The sequence below is a fragment of the Pleurodeles waltl genome, chromosome 4_2 (genome assembly GCF_031143425.1).
Source record: "Pleurodeles waltl isolate 20211129_DDA chromosome 4_2, aPleWal1.hap1.20221129, whole genome shotgun sequence".
NCBI lineage: Eukaryota > Metazoa > Chordata > Amphibia > Caudata > Salamandridae > Pleurodeles > Pleurodeles waltl.
Genome location: NC_090443.1, coordinates 424,500,990 through 424,522,317, shown reverse-complemented (window position 1 = coordinate 424,522,317; position 21,328 = coordinate 424,500,990). Strand labels below are relative to the sequence as shown.

General features: G+C 45.3%; 1 protein-coding gene across 5 annotated transcripts in view; it reads right to left on the bottom strand.

Moving 5' to 3' along the window:
- Positions 1-21,328, bottom strand: part of AKAP8 (A-kinase anchoring protein 8) — an 816,848-nt gene that overhangs the window by 122,637 nt on the left and 672,883 nt on the right. For all 5 annotated transcript variants that reach the window (XM_069231685.1, XM_069231682.1, XM_069231683.1 and 2 more), the window contains one exon: positions 11,102-11,232. In XM_069231685.1, coding sequence (XP_069087786.1) covers positions 11,102-11,232 — 131 coding nt within the window. The remainder of the gene's footprint in view (positions 1-11,101; positions 11,233-21,328) is intronic.

Here is a 21,328-nt window from a genome sequence, read left to right as displayed (position 1 = left end):
GAAATAGGCAGAAAAAGATGCAGCTTGAAAGCAGCTACATCGTGTAATATGCCTAAGGCCGAATAACAGACCGGCCACATACCTGCGGTTAAGCCAATTTTGAGAAAAACTAATTTCCACGGAATAACCTGCAATTGGAACAAGGTCATACCTGCCATTTACTACACACTATTATACGCCTCAGCTGTTTGCACATTTTTGTTTGAAAGCAATCTCCCACTCCTCTCCCCTGAGGCATACAAATGTTTTTATACCTAACTAGTGGAAAATGATTGAACCTCTGCCATTTGTTTGCATGTAGTAGAAAAATGTATAAAAGCTCTATGCTGCGCGAAGTAAGACAGACTACTCCCTAACCCGCATAGGTGAAGGAGCGCTCCCTTAACTCGAGTTATTGAATAAATCCCGATTATTCTCTACATCTCAGACCCCGTCTCTTTCCTTTTTTTTTTATTATTTATTTAACTTACAAGGCAAATTCAGAGGTATTTTAAATTATTTACCACAAACGTCTGGAAAGATTTTTTTTAAAAAAATGAAAAAGCGAACTTCGTCTGCTCTAGGATCCTGTTGCCAGGAGCTGGGAAAAATAACAGAACTACTGACCAATTGCAGAACATGATGGGACACTGGTGGAGTGTCCTATCCTTACAGGAGCTGTGTCAATTTTCGGTCTTTTTAGGCTGCAGCCTAGATGGCTACATTGTCCTTCCTTTTTCTCAATTTGCCCTTTTTAAAAAGGTGTGTGAAAGAGGTTTATTTTTTTTCTTTAAAGAGAGACCTTTTCTATTTTTAGAGCAGCTTCATTTAAAAAAAAAATTGTGAAAGTTGGCTGATATATCCCCTTCATTCCGCAGTCAAAACTTTGTTCTGCTTTTAAAGAAATGGCTTTCCAAGTACAAGGCATACATATACTGTGTAAAAATAATTTGCTACTGGACTTGGGCAGGACACTGCAGTGCTTCGGACTATAAATGAAGTTCGCCTGGAGGACAATCATGGTTGTTTTCAATCTTAGATCTGGTGAAAAGAATCTGGGTTATGGGAGATGACCACCTGAGAGGCTTTCTGTAGATCTGACAAACCACAGGGTTGGGACCCTCCCCCACCCCGGCCCTACCAGTGATAATGAAGGGCTTATCAGAGCCCGAGGGTGAGACCCCTCACTCAGGGGACATCAAACAGGCACTGTGAACCCCAGATTGAGTGTGCTGCCTGTGAAGGGTGAAGCACGGGGTGCAGCTGTGATGGCGTGGCTCCGCAAATGGGATGGAGGAGAGCTGCAGGAGAAGCTGTGGAAACAGATCTGTGGTGCGCTGGAAAATGGAACCTCGTGAGATAACTGCGGGGACTGACCAAGACACTGACAGAGGGGAGGGTGCTGCAGGACTGTTAGGGGAGCCGGCCTCTAAAGTGTTAACAGGTGGGGTGTGTAGCTTGCAGCCCCGACGGCAGGAAGGAGACACTGAATAGGGCTAGCGTTTGGTGGTTTCACGGCATCCCAGGGGGAAGAAGGTACAGTTCCTCCTCCCTTCCCCCCACTACATGCATACACACGATCTGAGAGGGTGAGTGGAGCACCATCCAGTGCAGGCATATACAGGGGGTTACCAGGAGTAGCTACGCAAACCCCAACTGGAGCGGGGGAAGCAGAGTTCGGGTGAGCCACATGGGGGGAGGGGGGGGATTAAGGGTATTCAGTTATGCTGGGCAGTGTTCGTTCACAACTGATGGCGAGAGGCTTGGGATAGACACACCACAGTAGCATGTTGGCAAAGTCGGGCAATGACATACGAGTGATGCATATGCTACACCCATGGGCGTGATAGCGACATTAAGGAGATACAGAACCCTATTAAACAGCAGAGAATATGTTCCTATGCAAGGAAAGACCAGGCAAGAATAGTGATGTTATAGGAGGCACACTTACTACGACAGGAACATAAGAAAATAATAACCAATCTTGGGGTGCAGGGGAGGAGGACGGGGAGGGAAGGGTTGGGACAGAACAGACTATGGTACCTTTTCAGCATGCGTGGTGCTGTTATGGGTGGATGCTGGTGTCATCCTTAAGGTGAACATTGAGTGGAAGGTGGCATTTAGGTATAGTTTGGGGGGGGGGGGGGGAGGGGGGGATAGGTGAGAAACCCACTATACTTCTGAATATATATTGTAGGAAAGTACCCTCTTTTTGGCATGGTTACCCCCACTTTTTGCCTGCTGTCAGTGTGTTTAGACTGTGTTCACTGGGCTCCTGCTAAACGGGACACAGGTGACAGTGCTCTCTCCCTCTAAATTTGGTTGTCTAGGACATTGCACACCCTACAATTGGCAGCCCCCATATAAATACCTAGTATATGGTACTTCGGTACCCAGGGCATGGGGGCACCAGAGGTTTCCCATGGGCTGCAGCATGTATTGTGCCACCCATGGGAGCCCATGCAGGCGTGTCATTACAGCCTTTGTGAAAAGGTTCATGCACCCTTTCACTAAAGGTCACTGCACCAGGTCACTGTAAGTCACCCCTATGGTAGACCCTCCTAGCCTAGAGGGCAGGGTGCAGGTACCTGTGTGTGAGGGCACCCCTGCATGAGCAAAGGTGCCCCCACAAACTCCAGCTCCATTGCACTGGACTTCGTAAGTGCAGGGAAGACATTTTATCCATGTACTGGACACAGGTTACTTACTACCTGTGTCCAGCTGCATAATGGTAACTCCAAACCTGGGCATGTTTGGTATCAAACATGTCAGAATCATACCCAAATACTGTTGCCAGTACTGGTTCTATGATTCCATGCACTCTGGGGGCTCTTTAGAGTTCCCCCAGCATTGCTCCTACTAGTCTTCTGGGGGTTGTCTGGGCAGCCTGTGCTGCTGCCACCCCTTAGACAGGTTTCTGCCCTCCTGCTGCTGGACTAGCGTAGGCAGAGGAAGGCAGAACAAAGGATTTCCTGTAGTAGATGGAGGCAACACTCTCTCTAGGAGATAGGTTTTACATGATGTGGGAGGGGTAGCCTCCCTAAGCCACTGGTATACTTTGAAAGGCACATTTGGAGCCTTCCGTGCATAAACTGGTTTGCAACAGGCCAGGTAACTCCGGTCCCTGCTCTGGCGTGAATCTGGACAAAGGAAAGGGGAGTGACCACTCCTCTGTCCATCACCACCCCAGGGGTGGTGCCCAGAGCTCCTCCAGGTGGCCACTTGGTTCTGCCATCTTGATTCCAAGGTAGGCAAAGGCCCCTGGTAGCTTCTGAGTGGCCAGGTCAGGTAGGTGACGTCACAGCCCCCTTCTAATAGGTGGTCACCCTGCTAGGTGACCAATCCCCCCTTCCTGGGCTAATTAGGGTCTTCCTCCTGGGTGGGTCCTTAGATTCAATGTGCAAGATTCCAGCAGGACTCCTCTGCATCATTTACCTAATCTTCTGGCCACTGGGACTGTAACTGGACCCTACAGGAACTGACAATCTGCAACTTCAGTGATGACTCAGCTCTGTAACATTGCTTCTCCGGCTCCTTCCAGCAACTGCATCATTTCCCTGGCTGTGCAGCCTCTGAAGGCGATGAGTCTTCATCCTGCACGAGAAGTAAGAAGGAATCGCCCTTGGAGTGAAGGAGTCACTCCCCTGCATCCGCAGGCACCAACTGCAATGACGACCGGCTGTGTGGATCCTCTCTCCTCCGGAACTGCGTGGATCCTGCATTACAGGTGATGGTCTAGAGTGGTCCCCTTGGTCCTCTCGACCAGTTGTCCAACTTGGGAGACAGTAAGCCCTTGCCCCTCCTCACAGGACAGTATCCCTGTGCACTGCGACTCTTGCAGCTACCAAGGCGTGTTTGCTTTTCCTCCACGGGATCTTCAGGCTCCATGTAGCCCTGGCCTCCAGCACTTCTTCCTGCAATGCACAGTCTCCTGCCTGCTGCTCCAGCGACACTTCTACAGGTGTGCTGTGTGGGCCTCACTGCGATCCTGTGCCTGTGGGGGCTGCCTCCTCTTCTTGTAACTCTCACAGTTGCTGAGGGTCATCTCATACTCCCTTCCTTGGGTCGAGTCCCCTGAACCTTGCTGGTCCTCTTCAGCCTTGCAAAACCTTCTTCTCTGACTCTTGGATTTACTAAGCCTTGTTGGTGGTTTTCCAGCACCACTGACAGACTGCATCTCGACCGTTGATGTGGGACAAAACTTGCATTACTACTCCTCTTTTGCTCCTGGGCTTTACTGCTGACCTTCTTCATCCACCCTCGACCTGGCCCTGCATTCACAGAAGGGTGGGTAGTGGTTCCTGCCACAACTGGACACTCCATCCCGAACTGGACTTGGTCCCCTTCCTTTGCAGGTCCTCTTCTGTCAGGATCTACCTTTGGGTTCTTCGAGTCTTGCACAATCATTTTCCAAAGTCCTCCTGTTGGGTTTCGGGAAAACCAAGTACCTACCTCTCCCGGTCACTGGGGAGACCCTGATACTTACCTTTTAGGGTTCCTAGTTCTTCCAGCTCCCTTCTCCTGATTCCACATCCTTGGGTGGGGGGCTGCCTTTCACATTCCACTTTTAGTATATGGTTTGGTGCCCTCCTAAGGGCCGCCCTCACTATTTGCCATTGCTTTTTACCAGTGCCTATTGGATTCTATGTTATTTATGGATATCTATTGTGTATATCACAGTGTGTTTACGTACCTCCAGTTGGGGGATTGCCTATACAGTATTTTAGTATTTGTGTTACTGTAATAAAGTACCTTTATTTTTTAACACTGTGTGGTTCTTTCATGTGTGTAAGTGCTGTATAACTGTAGTGGTATTGCATAAGCTTTGCATGTCTCCTAGATACGTCTTGGCTGCTCATCCACAGCTACCCCTAGAGAGCCTTGGCTTCCTAGACACTGCCTACACCTCACTAATAGGGGATACCTGGAACTGGTATAAGGTGACAACATCACAGGTGCTCACCACAAACCAGGCCAGCTTTCTACACATATGCTCCACATTTTTTTGAGACAGTGGTACAACTCCTAACAACCTACACTCACCATATCATCTGATGTGTGTTTGCAACTATGTGCTGGACAAACACCTAGACAGCACCCAGCCTACCGATATACCACTTTGCAGATCCTCCAGGGTGCTACTGGAGGGTATGGACACACTCAAACTCCTGGAGCTATGGAAGACATAGCATGGCACAACAAGGGGTTACTCTTTTTATCCCCCCCACACACAGACACACACAACCTTTTCTAGGATAGACTGCACAATTATTTCCAGGTGTGTGAACATGCAATTTGGTGTGGCCCAGTGTCTGGACTGAACCCTATTGGACTATGTGCCACTCACAGTTTAATTGCAAGACCAGACCTATGTGGCACCAGTGCCATAATGGCGTATACAACTCCAGGCATTATTATTTCAGGTGATCCGGGAAGAAATTAGGGAGGCGATACAGGAATTCTTTACCATCAACAGAGGGGCAGTGGAATCGGCTAGTGTGCTTTAGGAAGCCTTCAAGGTGACTATATGGGGGAAATGTAAGGCTATGACCTACTGGGTACATACAATTCTAGGGCACACAGTTTCAAAACTGGAACAGCAGATAGCAGACATTAACAGACAAGAACCACACACTGTTGAGGTATGGGAAACACAAAAAAGATTGCAGGAGGAAATAGACAAGGCTCAAGAAACATGATTATAAACTGCACACAGAAATGCAACATCAACAGGGAGATCCCAATAGGCCTTTGGCTTGGCTAGTCAACAGGGATAAAGGCAGAAACGCTGTAATGTCCATTAGAGACTCAAATGGGGTGACTGACTACTCAAGAGGATATTTTGGCCAAATTTGTGGAATTCTACACAGCACTTTATGCACATACCGGCCAGGATGATGAGGCAGGTATAGCGGCCATACTGGACGAGGCATGCCTCCCTAACAAAGATGAGGACGCCAGAGCTATACTAAACTCGCTGCTGGACGAAACGAATAAAAGGTGGGCAATCAAACACATGAACACAGGGAAGACGCTGGGTTTTGATGGGCTTAGTTTTGAGTTCTATCAGGCATATGTGGACCTACTGTGGGCACCACTGCTGGCTGTGTACATGGAAGCGTTCGAGACAGGTGCGTTACCGGCATCGCTAAGGGAGGCTAAAATTGTCATCCTCCCTAAACCAGGCAGAGACCTGCAGACTGTGAATCAAACCACCATTTATCGATGATAAATGAAGATGTGAAAATTCAGGGAAAAATGCTGGCGCAACAACTATCTAAAGTTGCTGAGGCAATCATACACAATGACCAATCTTGGTTTGTGGGAGGCAGCACTACCACCACCATTATCTGGTAGGCATTCTTTAAAATGGAGCAGCCTATGAGGGCAAATGAAGCCCTGTGGGATGGCCAGTTTGGATGCTCAGAAGGCCTTTGACACTGCCAACTGGACGTTTATGAACCATGCGTTCCACCGATAGGCCTTGGGGCAGATTATCTAAGGTGGGTGAAATTGCTATATACATACAGGTGCGATGGAGGACCATAGAGTCTTGGACAGTTGGCCGGTGGGAACAGGGACCCAATAAGGGTGCCCTCTCTCACCACTGATATTTGCCATGGTTACTGAGCTGCTGGCTCAACTTGTTTATCATAGGCACAAGGATGTCGGGATCATGGAGGGAGCAAGCGAGAAATCATCTAGCTCTATGCTGATGTCTTACTGACACTGCAAGGGGCACGGTACACTGGTGGAAGTGGGGGTGCATTCGGGACTCTGGCTGAATGCTAATAAATTGGTACTTTACCTTATAAGGGTGGCTCTGACCACAGAAGCAAACTTATCCCATATAAAAGTACAGACATCACCAGTTAAGTATCTGGAGATACCTCAGACATGTCAGAGACTTACATCTCGAATGAGGGTGCACTTGTGGATGGTTTAAGAAGAAGTGTGCGAAAATGGTTGCAATTCCAGATGTCCTTCATAGGACACACAGCCATAAGCAAGAATCATCCTGCTGCCTCAAGTGTTATATGTGCTATAGCACATTCCAACGCGTATCCCAGAGTTCTGCTTTAGCAGACTGGATTAACTACTTCTCCTGCTGTCCAGGGGTGATGGGAGGGTACGGATCTACCTAGAGGTTTTGAGACTTTTATGGGACAGTGGAGGCCTACAGGCTCCAAATTTCACGGTCTATTTCTGGGCAGCTCATCTCCAATCCACAATACTATGGTTCAGTCGCTGGAATGCTGGCTACTTAACCCAGCCCCAGAATCTATAGCAACACGCAAGTGCAGAATAACCCTACCAGGGCAAATTCAGACAATGGTAAATATTTGGGAATCTACAACGAGGCGGAAAAATGAGGAGTATATTTATATGCAGCAACTTTTTCCCTGGTGCACTGGGATTAATCCCACAATGCCCATGTTCCTAAGACGGAGAGGTGAAGGAGATGCCCCATGCTGCTAGGGGGACGTATATAAAGATGGTAGGGTGGTGGGCTATGTGAACTTCTGTACCAGATGAGATGTCACAGGTAGCTGTTTCCTCACGTATGCTGATTTGGCAGCAGCCATCTAGATGGCTTGGGTGTAGGTCCTGCAGGGACCGGAGACGCACGCATTGAAAAAGACACTACTGGACATGTGGGGAGAGCGCAAATTTATTACATGCCTATATGCCCTGCTCTTACCACGTACAGCCACCTGCATTATGGCTCTGAAAACACAATAGAAAGGAAATGTGGGTGAGGAGCTGAGAGAAGGTGAATGGGCCTCTGTGTTAGTTAACTGCAGAAGGGTGAGTCGTAATGCAGTTTGAAGTGGATAAATTATGAATGTATACACCGGGATTATGTCACACCGCAGTGGCTGCACAGATTAGATTCAGCCAAACAGGAGCACTGCCCTAGATGTTGATCAACTATTGGGACCTACATTCATATGGGGTGAACATACTCGGGTGTGTGAGCTTTTTGGGGCAAAGTTATCCAGGTGCTAAGGGTTCTGACCTAGCTGCCGCTGTTGCCAACAATTCAGTTATGTCTTTTAGGCCTGGTGCTTCGATCTAAACACACTAACTATGCAGTTAAGGTGTTGGAGCTAGGTCTAACTATGACGAAGAAATACATAGTGTTAAGATAGATGATGAATTGATCACCTACTAAGAAACAATGGTTGCGGGAACTAGCGAGATGTGTACAAATGGAATCGGGGGGGAGAAAGTTTGGTGCATAGCAGGACTGACTCAGGGGGCAGAATGAAGTGGTACCCGGTGGAGGTTCAACTGAAGCAGGAACTCGAGGAACCTGTTGTGGAAAAGGAAGTGGATTTTGGAGATGATTCATATGTGAATATGGCGGGGTGTGCAATGACTGGGCATTAACGCCCCTACATCTGCTGTATGCAGTATATTTATGTTAAATGGGTACCACGTACTGGTTTCTAGCAAACTATGTCTGTGGGAACCTTCCTCTCTCTCTGGATTTGTGGGGGATGGGGGCGGGTTTTATGGGGGATGGTTACTAATCTTTTTTATTGTTTGACTGCAACAATCAATAAAATAAATATTGGGTTGGCACACTTGGAAAGCTTTCACTAAATCAAATGTCCAAGGATTCAACACTGCAACCTCCAGAATTCCCTTTCTGGGAACCTTCATGGCACAAAACTTGACATACAATGTACAGGGGAGTGAAACAGAGGGATCCATCTGCGGAGACAGTAAAAACGTAACTGACCACTACCTGAATGAGAATGCAAATTTCCAAGAGCATCTGCTTCAATGTTGTTATATCACTTTCAAATGGGATGGCTGAATGGAAAAACAACACACAATCACCCAAAAGTAAAGCCTTGTTACCTCTATATAAAGCTCGGCAGAACACACTGTGTGACAATGCTGTTATTTTCTTACTACATGAATAATCTTAACTAGTGGTAGGACTGATATTAATGTGAAGCACATCACAAGAGGATCCAAAGGTTTTTAAGGAGCCGTTTTTTTCGGGTTTTTTTCCCCCTTAAATCAGACCTAAAGAAAACTTGTATACAGAACATACAACAAATTCTTTATTCAACGAATCTTCGCCATCAAAGATTATAAATATACATCTCATAAAAAGATAAAATTAGTAAAAATATAAAACAATAAAATAGCATGACAATAGTTAATAAAATCTGATAAAAAGATTAAGACCAGATATCTAGTGAGCGATACACATCTATCTTTTAGAACACTCTTGACCTGGCCCTCCACATTGCCATTAAAAATCGAGAGACAGCAATAACCACCAATTGCCTGTTGTCAGACTTAATAACCCTATATGCTTCCCTGAAGTCTCCGACACCAATATTTCGGCACAGTGGCGCAATCCACTTGTTCTTTATAATACGATAACCAGGGCAAAAGAGTAGGACGTGCTCAATAGTTTCAGGCCTAGACTCTTAAATCAGGGAATAATTGTCACTTGGGTTTTCCTTTTGTACCCCGCTAGCTGTAAACGAGGATAGCGGTAAAATTCCATATGTAAATTTCAGGTAAAGCTTCCTGGCATTAGGGGGCTCTATTTCGTCCATGAATTGTTCTTTTTGGAAATTGTCCTTTATAATTAAGAAAGCTGATGTCAGGGAACCCATATTGTGTTGGTGGTGGAGTAAGTCTAATTGGCACTACCAGAAAGCATTCTTTATCTGCCCTTTTGGAAGTCACACAGGCCTCTTCGGGACCAGACCATAAATGGTCCAACCCAATGTCCACCAGTGTTATTTATTTTCAAGTACCTGATCCCAGAGAGATTACTTGCACCTGAAAGGGAAAACATTTTTGCCATTCCCTGCTGGGAGAGGCTCAAATCTGGAGTTGCCCTGGGCTCCTCCAAAACAAGAGAGGTTGTAGCCTAGCTAATTGTGCAATGTTTTTTTGCCCCAAACCTAGCCGAAAAGGAAGCAATGGAGTGCTAGTCAGAAGGCCAATTAGTTGCCTCATAAATCAATTTTCAACAGTATCTAAGGCTGTGACCTCCTAATGACTCCAAAGCTCCGAGCCATACAGTGCAGGTCCAAGTCATTGACAATTATAGACCTGCAGTGCGGGTGAGATGGGATGGAACTGGGAGGCTTTAAATACCTTCAGAAGGACTCCAGTCCCTGCTCCAATCCAAGTTTGCACCTAGTGATGTGGGTCTGGCAGTTGAAGTGTTCATTCAAGACCATACCCAAAAGCCTGAACTTGCTCCACTGGAGTCCCTCTCAACATAGGATTAAGCACCATATATTTAGTTTTTGCAAAATTAATATACAGGCCCCTTGCTTTGCAGAAGCTATGATATCTATCTAGAATTTTCTGCAGTCTGATAGGAGACTTAGAAAGGAGCAACTGGTCACCGGCAAAAATCAGGACAGGAGTCCTGATGTTAGCAAGGCAAGGTGCATCTGACTCAGTGTGATCCACATATGCTACCAATTCAATTATAAGAAGCAAGAACAAGGTGGGGGCCAAAACACACCCTTGCCTAACTCACCTACTGACAGGGAGCTGATTATTATTGTCTTTTTTTTATAATATCAAAAAGATACGTGGTAGGGTGGCTGCACTATTTTCCCTGATGCACAGTGTGCTATTCCTAAGGCGGATCCTCACAAAACAAGTAGAACTGGGCCCATTTGCCTCTGTGTTGTGTGAGGCAGAATACTCAAAGAAACATACAAAGTGAAGATGGTTCTATACAATTATACAGCAGACAAAAACAGACAGCAGAGGTGTGTTCGCTCTCATAAGTTGGCAAACCAGGTATCGCTTGCGTGAACAGTTATACATACCTCTTGAAGTATACCTCACAGCAAAACATCTACATGCAACCAAGAAGCAGTTTTCGTCATGTAAAATGAATTTACAGAGGCCCATTATAAACCCCCCTTACTGGAATCTAATTTTCAAGAAAAAAAATCATTGTCATCAATTTAGGTACTCCCATTTTAAATAGTTTTGCAATGGTTAAAAATACAAATATTCCTAGAAAGTGGCTCTGATGCATTCCATGAGGTTCACTGCATTCACCTGAGTTAAAGAACATCAGATGTGCTACGTTTTTACAAGAGAATGAAAAACTTACTTTCCGGTTCCGATTGTGCTCTATAGACCTCAGGTGCCTCTGGAGAAGGTGATGAATGGCAGGGATCAACATATCGCAGGCGACGCAGTGAGCTGCTTCAATCTTGCGGAAGAAATGTTCATGGCTGATACCTGGTGGGAAATTATGTCTAGGTTTGTGGATCAACATTGTTTTACAAATTTTCAAGGGTAGGTGTTCTCAGTAGATTGGCATGGTTCTACTGTCTTATGCTGCCAAACTGAAGAAGTTGCATGTTTGAGGGGGAGCATAAGATATTCATAAAGAGAGAGGAAACACTGCACACATTTGGAACTTTTGTATTGTTTATTGCAAACTCCTGCATTGGTTCTCTGACATTCCCTACTGAACAATGTATACTATTTTCACTTAACAACCCAATGTATTTTGGAACACAAATTATTGGTTTGCTTCAACTGATCCTACTAGATGATCAAACTGGAATAACATTTTGAGGCTGCTTACAAGGTATTCCCTATTAAGTCTCATGTTTGGAATACAAAGAAAGGCAGCAAGAGGGATCACAAAAACATATATGAATGTAACAATGTTTCACACGCGTAGTCATCTTCTACAGCATTGCATTATCATTATACTCCCTTCACTATTAGGTGACAATGTTCTGCAGTTTGTGAGGAGTCATTTTTGAAGGCCTCATTAACTAAGAAAAAAAGTAAAATACCATACTACACAAACTCTGGCTCTTATAGACTGGAGTAGGTAAGACATTCTTATCTTAGGCACTGACAGGTCTAAGGGACACAAGCTTCCTATGTGTTGTCAATACTATAGTGATCAAGTTCAATATTTGAAGAACACAAAAATGTAGGAAACATTTTGGATATCAGGAATCTGTCCGACCTATTATTTAGAAATTGATTGGCCCTTAGAGTGCCATGGAGCTATTTCATAAGCTTGCAAATTGCATTGTATAGAAGAGTAGTGGGAACCTATGTGCTCTGTCACACTCTGAAAAGTTCCATGGAACTGTAAGGGGCCCATGAGTTTCTAAATATTTTTCTAAAACGCATGAACGTATTCCAAAGGTAGATTAGGGCACAGAATCCGGGCCTGATGAACTGCCATCGACTCACAGGACCAGATAAGGAATGAACGATATTGACCACATTTTAAGAACCTGGGGTCCATTGTTTAACTGTAAGGGTCTCATTCCTGTTTTAATGTTGGCATGGGATTTCTTTCCTGAACAATAAAGACTGGCAGTTATTAGCCCGCAGCCAATTTTAACTTCACATTCCGATCTATCTCTTTCCCTTCTGGGCCAGGCATTGGGCAACAATCAAGTGTTTGAATGTTCATTTTCCTGATTTTCTTTGCACAACGGCTCAGGCAGCACGACCTATACCGAGCTAATTAGTAAACACCGATGACCCACCACTCGACTCCAGGATACGACGGGGGGCAAGTCTCTCCTCACCATGCCCATTCATGCCCTCCTAAGTCCCCACAATGGCGACTTCACATGCCCTTTCCTGGAACGTTAACGGTCTCTTAGACAGGGTGAAGCACAATGTAGTTCTTACCTTTGCTCACCGACACCTTCCTGAGGCCCTCCGACACCAAGAAACATATCTCCTGGGTAACTGTTTCCCCTCCTTAGTGCGCGAAGGATATGACAGTCTTCCACGTGGGTAATACCTGGGGATCTAGAGGGGTAGCTATACTGTTGCCTCAATCCTTCATGATGGTCTCTTAGAGACCCACTTGGCTGAGTCCTTGCCCTCACCGGAACGCTTGAAGGGCGCACTGTTAACCTAGTGAGTGTATACGCACCCTCAGTGGCCCTCCACTCCCTTTCTATTCTATATCTTCAAGATTCTACTAGACCATCCACAGGGCACAACCCTGATAGCAGGCGACTTCAATGCAGTTCCCGCTCCAGAGATTGACACATCTAAGCTGCCCTCTGCATCCCATCGCACAAGGGCTGTGTGATGTGTGGAGGACCTTGGACCTCTGGCGCTTGCAATTCACCAACACCTCAGCAGCGCATCACATCCACTCCTGCATCAATCTCATCCTTATGCTCACCCCAATTGTTGAGTGGTTACTCATGTTGAGATTACCCCCAGGGAAATATCTGACCATGCTCCATCCTTCACCTTGGTCCCCCTAGAACAGGCACACGGCCCTTGTGGCATCTTAATGCATGGTTCCTGCAGGATAAAATCTTGTGTTTGGGTCCTACACACTGAACTTCAGGCTTATTTTTGCACCAATGAAGGATCGATTCCGTCCACGGGCACCCTGTGGGTCGCCAGCAAGGCCCAATAGGAGGCTTGGGCCCTCTGCCTAGAAAGCACTTGCGCGCTGATCCAAGTGGCGACATATCCCATTGACTGTCTCTCTTGGGAGAGGAAATATGTCTCTAATTCATGGAAGCTGCTAAACACTTATGGCGTGCCAAACAGCCAAGGTCTATGGATGGGCAATAAAAACAGGAAGCTGTTGTACTGTTTGGCCTCCCAGCATCAGATGTCCAGAATTGTGCCTGAAATCATTGATGATCGAGGTTGCACATTGGAAAGACTCTTGAACGTGACAAAAGCCTTTGTCCACTACTATCAAGGACCTTATGCAGCCTCCTCCAGAGTGGACTCGAGCTACACCGCCTGATTCCTCCACGAAATATCTCTTCCATGGTTATAACAGGGTGGAGGTTCAGATGCTAGACAAACCTTCCACCGCCGCAGAAGTAGATACAGCTCTGTCCACAATGGCCTAGGGGAAGACTCCTAGACCTGACAGCGTTCCTGCGGAATATTATGCAGCTTTATAGGACATCCTGACCCCCTCAGCCCTTTATAACAAAGTCGGCTGGTCAGGCGCCTTTCCACAAGAGGTGGACTCAGGCCACGTCTGTGGTAATTCCAAAGAGACAGCCTCCCTTCACTTCTTGTGCTGCCTACAGCCCAATCCCACTCATCAATGGGGAAGTCAAGATCTTTGCTAGGCTGTTAGCCACTCGCCTTAAATGAGTTCTCCAGACCTTGATACACCCGGATCGATGTGGTTTTATGCCCACCCGTGCCACTGCATCCGATGCCTCCATGTGTTGCTGGCCCACAGTCATCTCCTGTCCCCCGACTTAGTCTTTTTTTTTCCATAGACTTCGAGAAGGCTTTTGATACAGTGGACTGGGGGTATCTACAGTTGGTGTTGCAGCGGACAGGAGTTGGACCCCGTTTCCGTAGACTGGTCCAAGCCCTTTATTCTAACTCCATGGCACGAGTTCAGATTAACAGTACCCTCTCACATGCTTTCCCCACACAACGGGGTACTCGTCATGGCTGACCCCTGTTCCTTATCCTTTTTGCCTTGGCAATTGAACCGCTAGCACAGCTTGTCTGACATGATGCTCGACCGCACGGCTGGAGATGGAGGGATACAAGGTCCGTATAGCCTAATATACAGACTACATTCTCTTTTACTTAGTGGACTCCGCAAATAGCGGTCCTTGGTGTGTCCATATTCTCCTATGCTTTGAAAAGGCCTCTGGCCTCCGCATAAACCTCTGCAAATCAGTATTAGTACCCCTAGCCCCTTCCCGGGACTGCTTTGACTGGCAAGACATCATCCCCATTCACCGGCTTAGCTTTAAATACTTAAGGTATCTAGGTGGCGCTTCACCCCGAGCTTACTTGATCCTTAAACCTCATGCACTTGAAGCAGAAGGTTAATTACTTCACTCAATGGCAATCCCTTCCTCCGAACATTATAGGCTACATCGCTTTATATAAAATGATGATCCTCCTGATATTCTTGTATGTCTTCCAAAATATACCACTTTTCCTAACAAGTTCATGGTTTTGGGCCCTGAACAGGACGGCGATGTTGTTTCTGTGGCACAGCCCTGACCTCGCCTTACCCTCCACCACTGCCAGCGTGCCCCATACGATGGGGACCTGGGAATGACCGATTTATATCTCTATTACTTGGCCTCCTACCTTCTAATAATCCATGACTAGTTCAACAGCAGCTGGTCAGACCCTGCCTATCAGCTGGAACTCCTACAGATGACCTTCTCCCAAATATCTACTATGCTATATAGTTCCCTGCCTCAGTGACCAAAACGTTCTTCTAGCTTGGAGAGCCACCCTATGTCACACCTGATGGGTGCAACAAACACCTCTTCGGCATGGCACTTGGCTAGAGGAAGTCACTACACTACATGGCTTTGAGAAATGGGATCTTATTGGTCTATCACGAATGGGCGATGTTTGGTCAGGGACACACATGCGCTCCTTCCAGGAGCTCCAGACCATCTACTCCTTGGGCACACGCAATTTTACAAATTGCCTCCAAATAAGACATGCCCTTCAATCACACACTTCCCGCGCAGAACCTCTCCCGGAACTCAGTCCGCTTGAGGCCAAACGCCTCATGGGGACACTAGGCAAGGGAGGTATATCCCAAATTTACAGAACACAGATTATCAATGCCCCTGGCAACTTGAACCACATTAAAAACCAATGGTAGCACTGGTTAGGCCCTCCTGAGAATGATGATTGGAGAGATGCCTTGATGGCGACTATGACCATCATCATCTCCTCCCGATTGCGTATGATATAACATAATATCCTCTATGGCGCCTATCTCTATCCGACCAGATTGCACCATGTGGGACTCCTCCCTGACCCTACCTGCCCCCGTGGTTGTGATACCCCAGCTGATTTCTACCACATGATCTGGCTGTGTCCTCAGATTCAGGGGTTCTGGACCGCAGTGGTGGGTGAACTCACTGAGTCACTGAGGTGGGAGGGTCCACTGTACCCTCTGGTGATTCTTTTGGGGATCCTAGATAACTCTGGGGGCATGAGGGCCAATGTAACTTTTTTGGGTACTGCTGTGATGGTTGCCAAACGCGACACTGCAATGCGATGGAAGGCTTCAACTCCTCCCACTCTCTCCCGTTGGTGCTGAGCGGTGGACTGGTGTGCACAACAAGAGAGACTGGTTTATGAGGTCTGGGATTGTCTCTGCAAGCACAATAGAGTACGGGGAAATGGCTTGGACAAATAAGTTAAAGTCTCTGCAAGACCCAAAGAAACCGCTGTTGTGTTGTTATATTATGCTGCTTGAAATCTGTGGTGTGCTCAGTAGATCATGCTGTACAGTTCCTACGAGGTGCTGCCAGCTGTACTGTTGACCTCTTGAATGAAAACTTAATACATTTGTTTATAAAAAAAAACAAAAAACATACACATAGAAAATGTCATGTGTCTCTAAGCGGGGTGACACGAGGACAAAGTGTAGGAAAAAAACCTACCTATGAACAGTTTTTGATTGATAATGAAGAGCATTTGACGGCTCTCATCATTTGGAACAGGTGCAACACTAAGGCTGGGATCTCCTGGCAGCCTTTGTGCACATATTCACTACCTTTTGGAGGAGTTTGACAGATGGCTGCCTCACTTTAGCATATGTCTCCTTCAAACAGACCTAATAATTTACAGCTACTCCTGAATGTGTGGAAAATCGCAGTATCAACACAAAGTCCAGCAGTTTGTAAACTGCTCCAAACTTAATATTACATCTTTTTTTACAACTAAAGTTCCATGTTTTTTTCCGTAAAGTTATCACTGCATTGATGAACACGTTACTTACCTTCTGTAACACTATCTGGTAGAGATAGGATCTAGCTGCAGATTTCTTATCTTTGAATTCTCCCCCAGGCACCAGTCTGGATCCAGAATTTCTTTTTCTCAATACGTCTGCCCATCGGAGGAGGGCGTTGCACAACTCCATATCAATGTTCTACAATGAATGTGACGTTGATAGAGTCCATATAATCCTCCAGCCGACGCACCGACGTCAGTGTCTTCTGTGACTATTTTCTGTGCCAAAAACACACAGCCACTTATAGAAACTGCCTATGGAAACAGTGTGCCACAAAGACATCTTTATGTCAAATAATTTCGAAATCCCAATGAATGAATTCTATTTAAGTCACACTTACAGCAGGACTTACAGCCGTAAGACAGGGTACATTATAGTACATGTAAGGACATATCTGCACAAGCAGATATGCCCCTGCTACGTCTGTCAATTCTTAGACAGTGATTGAACAGGGAAACAATTTTAAGTACATGTGCTGGACACCGGTCACTACAAGTTCCCTGTTACATGATGGCTCCTCTGAAAATAGGAAAGTTTGGTATCAAACATCTTGTTGAGACAAAAGAGAACCCAGTTCGCAGAGCTGCCCTTGCAAGTGGAGCTCCTGTCTTCCGAAAGTAGTTCGCAGAGTTGGGAGGATGGGTAGGTTGATAAGGAATCTGTGGCTAGATTCGTTCTTGACCAGATAATGCGTTACCGAAGGTATGTAACTTGTTCTTCTGAAAGAGACATCTAGCCGTAGATTCCTTATCTTTGAATTAGATACCAAAGTAATACTTTCCCCGGAGGTGGGTCTGTGAACGGATTCCACTAAAAGTCTCATTCTAGAACAAAACCAATCTAGAACAAGAAAAAGAGACCAGACTCTATTAAGGATATAGGTGAGTAACAATATACTCTGTACCATAAGAATTGTGGAAGGGAACACAGGCAAATAAAGTAATAAAGACACTGAAAAGCATGGGGCTAGCATGGCAATAGTACACAACCGTGTTGAATAAGAACCAACAATATGAACCTGAAAACTCCCTGCTTCCATAGTGGGATCAGAACCACGTTCAGTTGGCTCTTACGGGACCAAAGTCAATAGGCAATGCCACTGATCTAAAGCACTTTGCCTAGAAAGCCATTATTTTAGTCAAATACACAGAGAAAAGGTCGGATTCAAGAACCCCATCTCTTATGAAGACAATATATATATATATATATATATATATATATATATATATATATATATACATACACAGGGAGTGCAGAATTATTAGGCAAGTTGTATTTTTGAGGATTAATTTTATTATTGAACAACAACCATGTTCTCAATGAACCCAAAAAACTCATTAATATCAAAGCTGAATATTTTTGAAAGTAGTTTTTAGTTTGTTTTTAGTTTTAGCTATGTTAGGGGGATATCTGTGTGTGCAGGTGACTATTACTGTGCATAATTATTAGGCAACGTAACAAAAAACAAATATATACCCATTTCAATTATTTATTATTACCAGTGAAACCAATATAACATCTCAACATTCACAAATATACATTTCTGACATTCAAAAACAAAACAAAAACAAATCAGTGACCAATATAGCCACCTTTCTTTGCAAGGACACTCAAAAGCCTGCCATCCATGGATTCTGTCAGTGTTTTGATCTGTTCACCATCAACATTGCGTGCAGCAGCAACCACAGCCTCCCAGACACTGTTCAGAGAGGTGTACTGTTTTCCCTCCTTGTTAATCTCACATTTGATGATGGACCACAGGTTCTCAATGGGGTTCAGATCAGGTGAACAAGGAGGCCATGTCATTAGATTTCCTTCTTTTATACCCTTTCTTGCCAGCCACGCTGTGGAGTACTTGGACGCGTGTGATGGAGCATTGTCCTGCATGAAAATCATGTTTTTCTTGAAGGATGCAGACTTCTTCCTGTACCACTGCTTGAAGAAGGTGTCTTCCAGGAACTGGCAGTAGGACTGGGAGTTGAGCTTGACTCCATCCTCAACCCAAAAAGGCCCCACAAGCTCATCTTTGATGATACCAGCCCAAACCAGTACTCCACCTCCACCTTGCTGGCGTCTGAGTCGGACTGGAGCTCTCTGCCCTTTACCAATCCAGCCACGGGCCCATCCATCTGGCCCATCAAGACTCACTCTCATTTCATCAGTCCATAAAACCTTAGAAAAATCAGTCTTGAGATATTTCTTGGCCCAGTCTTGACGTTTCAGCTTGTGTGTCTTGTTCAGTGGTGGTCGTCTTTCAGCCTTTCTTACCTTGGCCATGTCTCTGAGTATTGCACACCTTGTGGTTTTGGGCACTCCAGTGATGTTGCAGCTCTGAAATATGGCCAAACTGGTGGCAAGTGGCATCGTGGCAGCTGCACGCTTGACTTTTCTCAGTTCATTGGCAGTTATTTTGCGCCTTGGTTTTTCCACACGCTTCTTGCGACCCTGTTGACTATTTTGAATGAAACGCTTGATTGTTCGATGATCACGCTTCAGAAGCTTTGCAATTTTAAGAGTGCTGCATCCCTCTGCAAGATATCTCACTATTTTTGACTTTTCTGAGCCTGTCAAGTCCTTCTTTTGACCCATTTTGCCAAAGGAAAGGAAGTTGCCTAATAATTATGCACACCTGATATAGGGTGTTGATGTCATTAGACCACACCCCTTCTCATTACAGAGATGCACATCACCTAATATGCTTAATTGGTAGTAGGCTTTCGAGCCTACACAGCTTGGAGTAAGACAACATGCATAAAGAGGATGATGTGGTCAAAATATTCATTTGCCTAATAATTCTGCACTCCCTGTGTATATATATATATATATATATATATATATGTATCTTTACTGGCTATATTCAGAGGTCGTCATTACAACAATCTCATAAGCAGATATATAAGCATAGAGTCCAGGAATCAGCAAGATATCACTAAGATTCTAGAATGGAAAATATTATGTAGGACACCACACAACCCAGTAAATTAAAAGCTGCCAAAGCCTTTAAACCATTGTCAGGTGACTGAGAGACCTACAGTTAGGAGGAGGAAATCATAAACTTGTAAAGAAAACAGCAGGACAACACACTGAAGGCCTCAAAACGGGAATTTAGCACCAAACCCCAAAGTTAAGTGATATCAGCCATAAGAGGATCTGGCTGAAGTACAGTATGAAAGGTAAACACCTAGTTCTCTAGGGACAAATACCACACAAAGTGGAAGTACACACACTACAAACAACGTAATAAAAGCTGAATCAAGAGAAGGAGTTGCAACCTATAAAAGAGCAACAATCGCTGATTATAGGAAACAATGTTCCTACGGGAAATAGGAGACATTAAAATCGGTGGAAGGTACAAGACAAGGATGCCTACCTTCATCATTATATTCTAATGTATGTGGGCATCATGTGAAGGAAGTAAGGTACCCAGCAAGAGAAGACATTATATCACCCGACAGTGAGAGACAAAACACACCTATTCGCTCCATTATACTAAGGTGCCTGGGTCTCTTCCAAAGGAATATAGTATACAAAGTATAGAGCAAGAGGGGAAATTCTCTTATGAAGGAAGGAATTCAATTAATAACACCAGAACTAGCCCAAAAGGGCTAGAAATACTATAACACTCTGTAAAATAAAGTGAAATGAACATGCTTAACCACCAGGTATTCACCTTAAGATGGAAGATCACCATCCATTCAGAAGATGGCCACATTATGGTATCTAAAGAAGAATAGATAGCTATCTTAAGGCCCTAGGTGATGTGTGTACTCCTAAGAGATACTTGTAACAGCAAGGGTACGGAACCCTGATCAAAGCAACAAGTACCATGTGTCTCTTCACATAAAGTGCCAGTGTAGTGACAACAACACCGTCTACCTGGGGAGAGTATCTCGAGCATGACCCTCACCGACTATAAATTCCAACAAGGTGCCATATTTATTAAGACCTATACCCCCGTGCCATGTCAGTGGCAAAACCTTAGGAGGATACCTTAGAATGGGAAACATAATTAATGCTCCAAAGATTAAAGCAAAGGGAATATGAGGTTCACCATAAGTAAACTCCTGTGCAAAGAGGTGAGCCCAATTTCAACCTCTTTGCTGCTAGGCCCCCCCCCCCCTCTGCCCTCCCTGTGCTAAGCCTTTTCTTTGCCTATTTGGGGAAGTTGGCACTTAGGCCCCAATATTGTTTTGTCCACATACGCTATCCATGCCAAATTTGCAGCCTTCCCCCCCCCCCCCCCCCCCCCCCCCAACATCCTTGGGATTTTAAAGGTACCCAGGGTTTGTGGATTCCCCTGGAAGAAACTGAGAAATTAGCCAAAATACAGCACAAAGGTTTTTTTGTTGTAAAAATTAAAAAATAATTCTGCACAGGAAAGCATCAGTTTTGTCCCTGCAAATGGCATCAACGAAGGGTTTGTGGTGCTAAAAATCACCATCTGCCCAGCATTCAGGACAGGCAGACAATCAGAAAATCACATTTTTCAACACTGTTTTGACATTTTACTGGGGTTTACTCCATTTTTCCTAGTTTTTTGTGCTTTCAATTTCCTTCCAGTTAGTGACA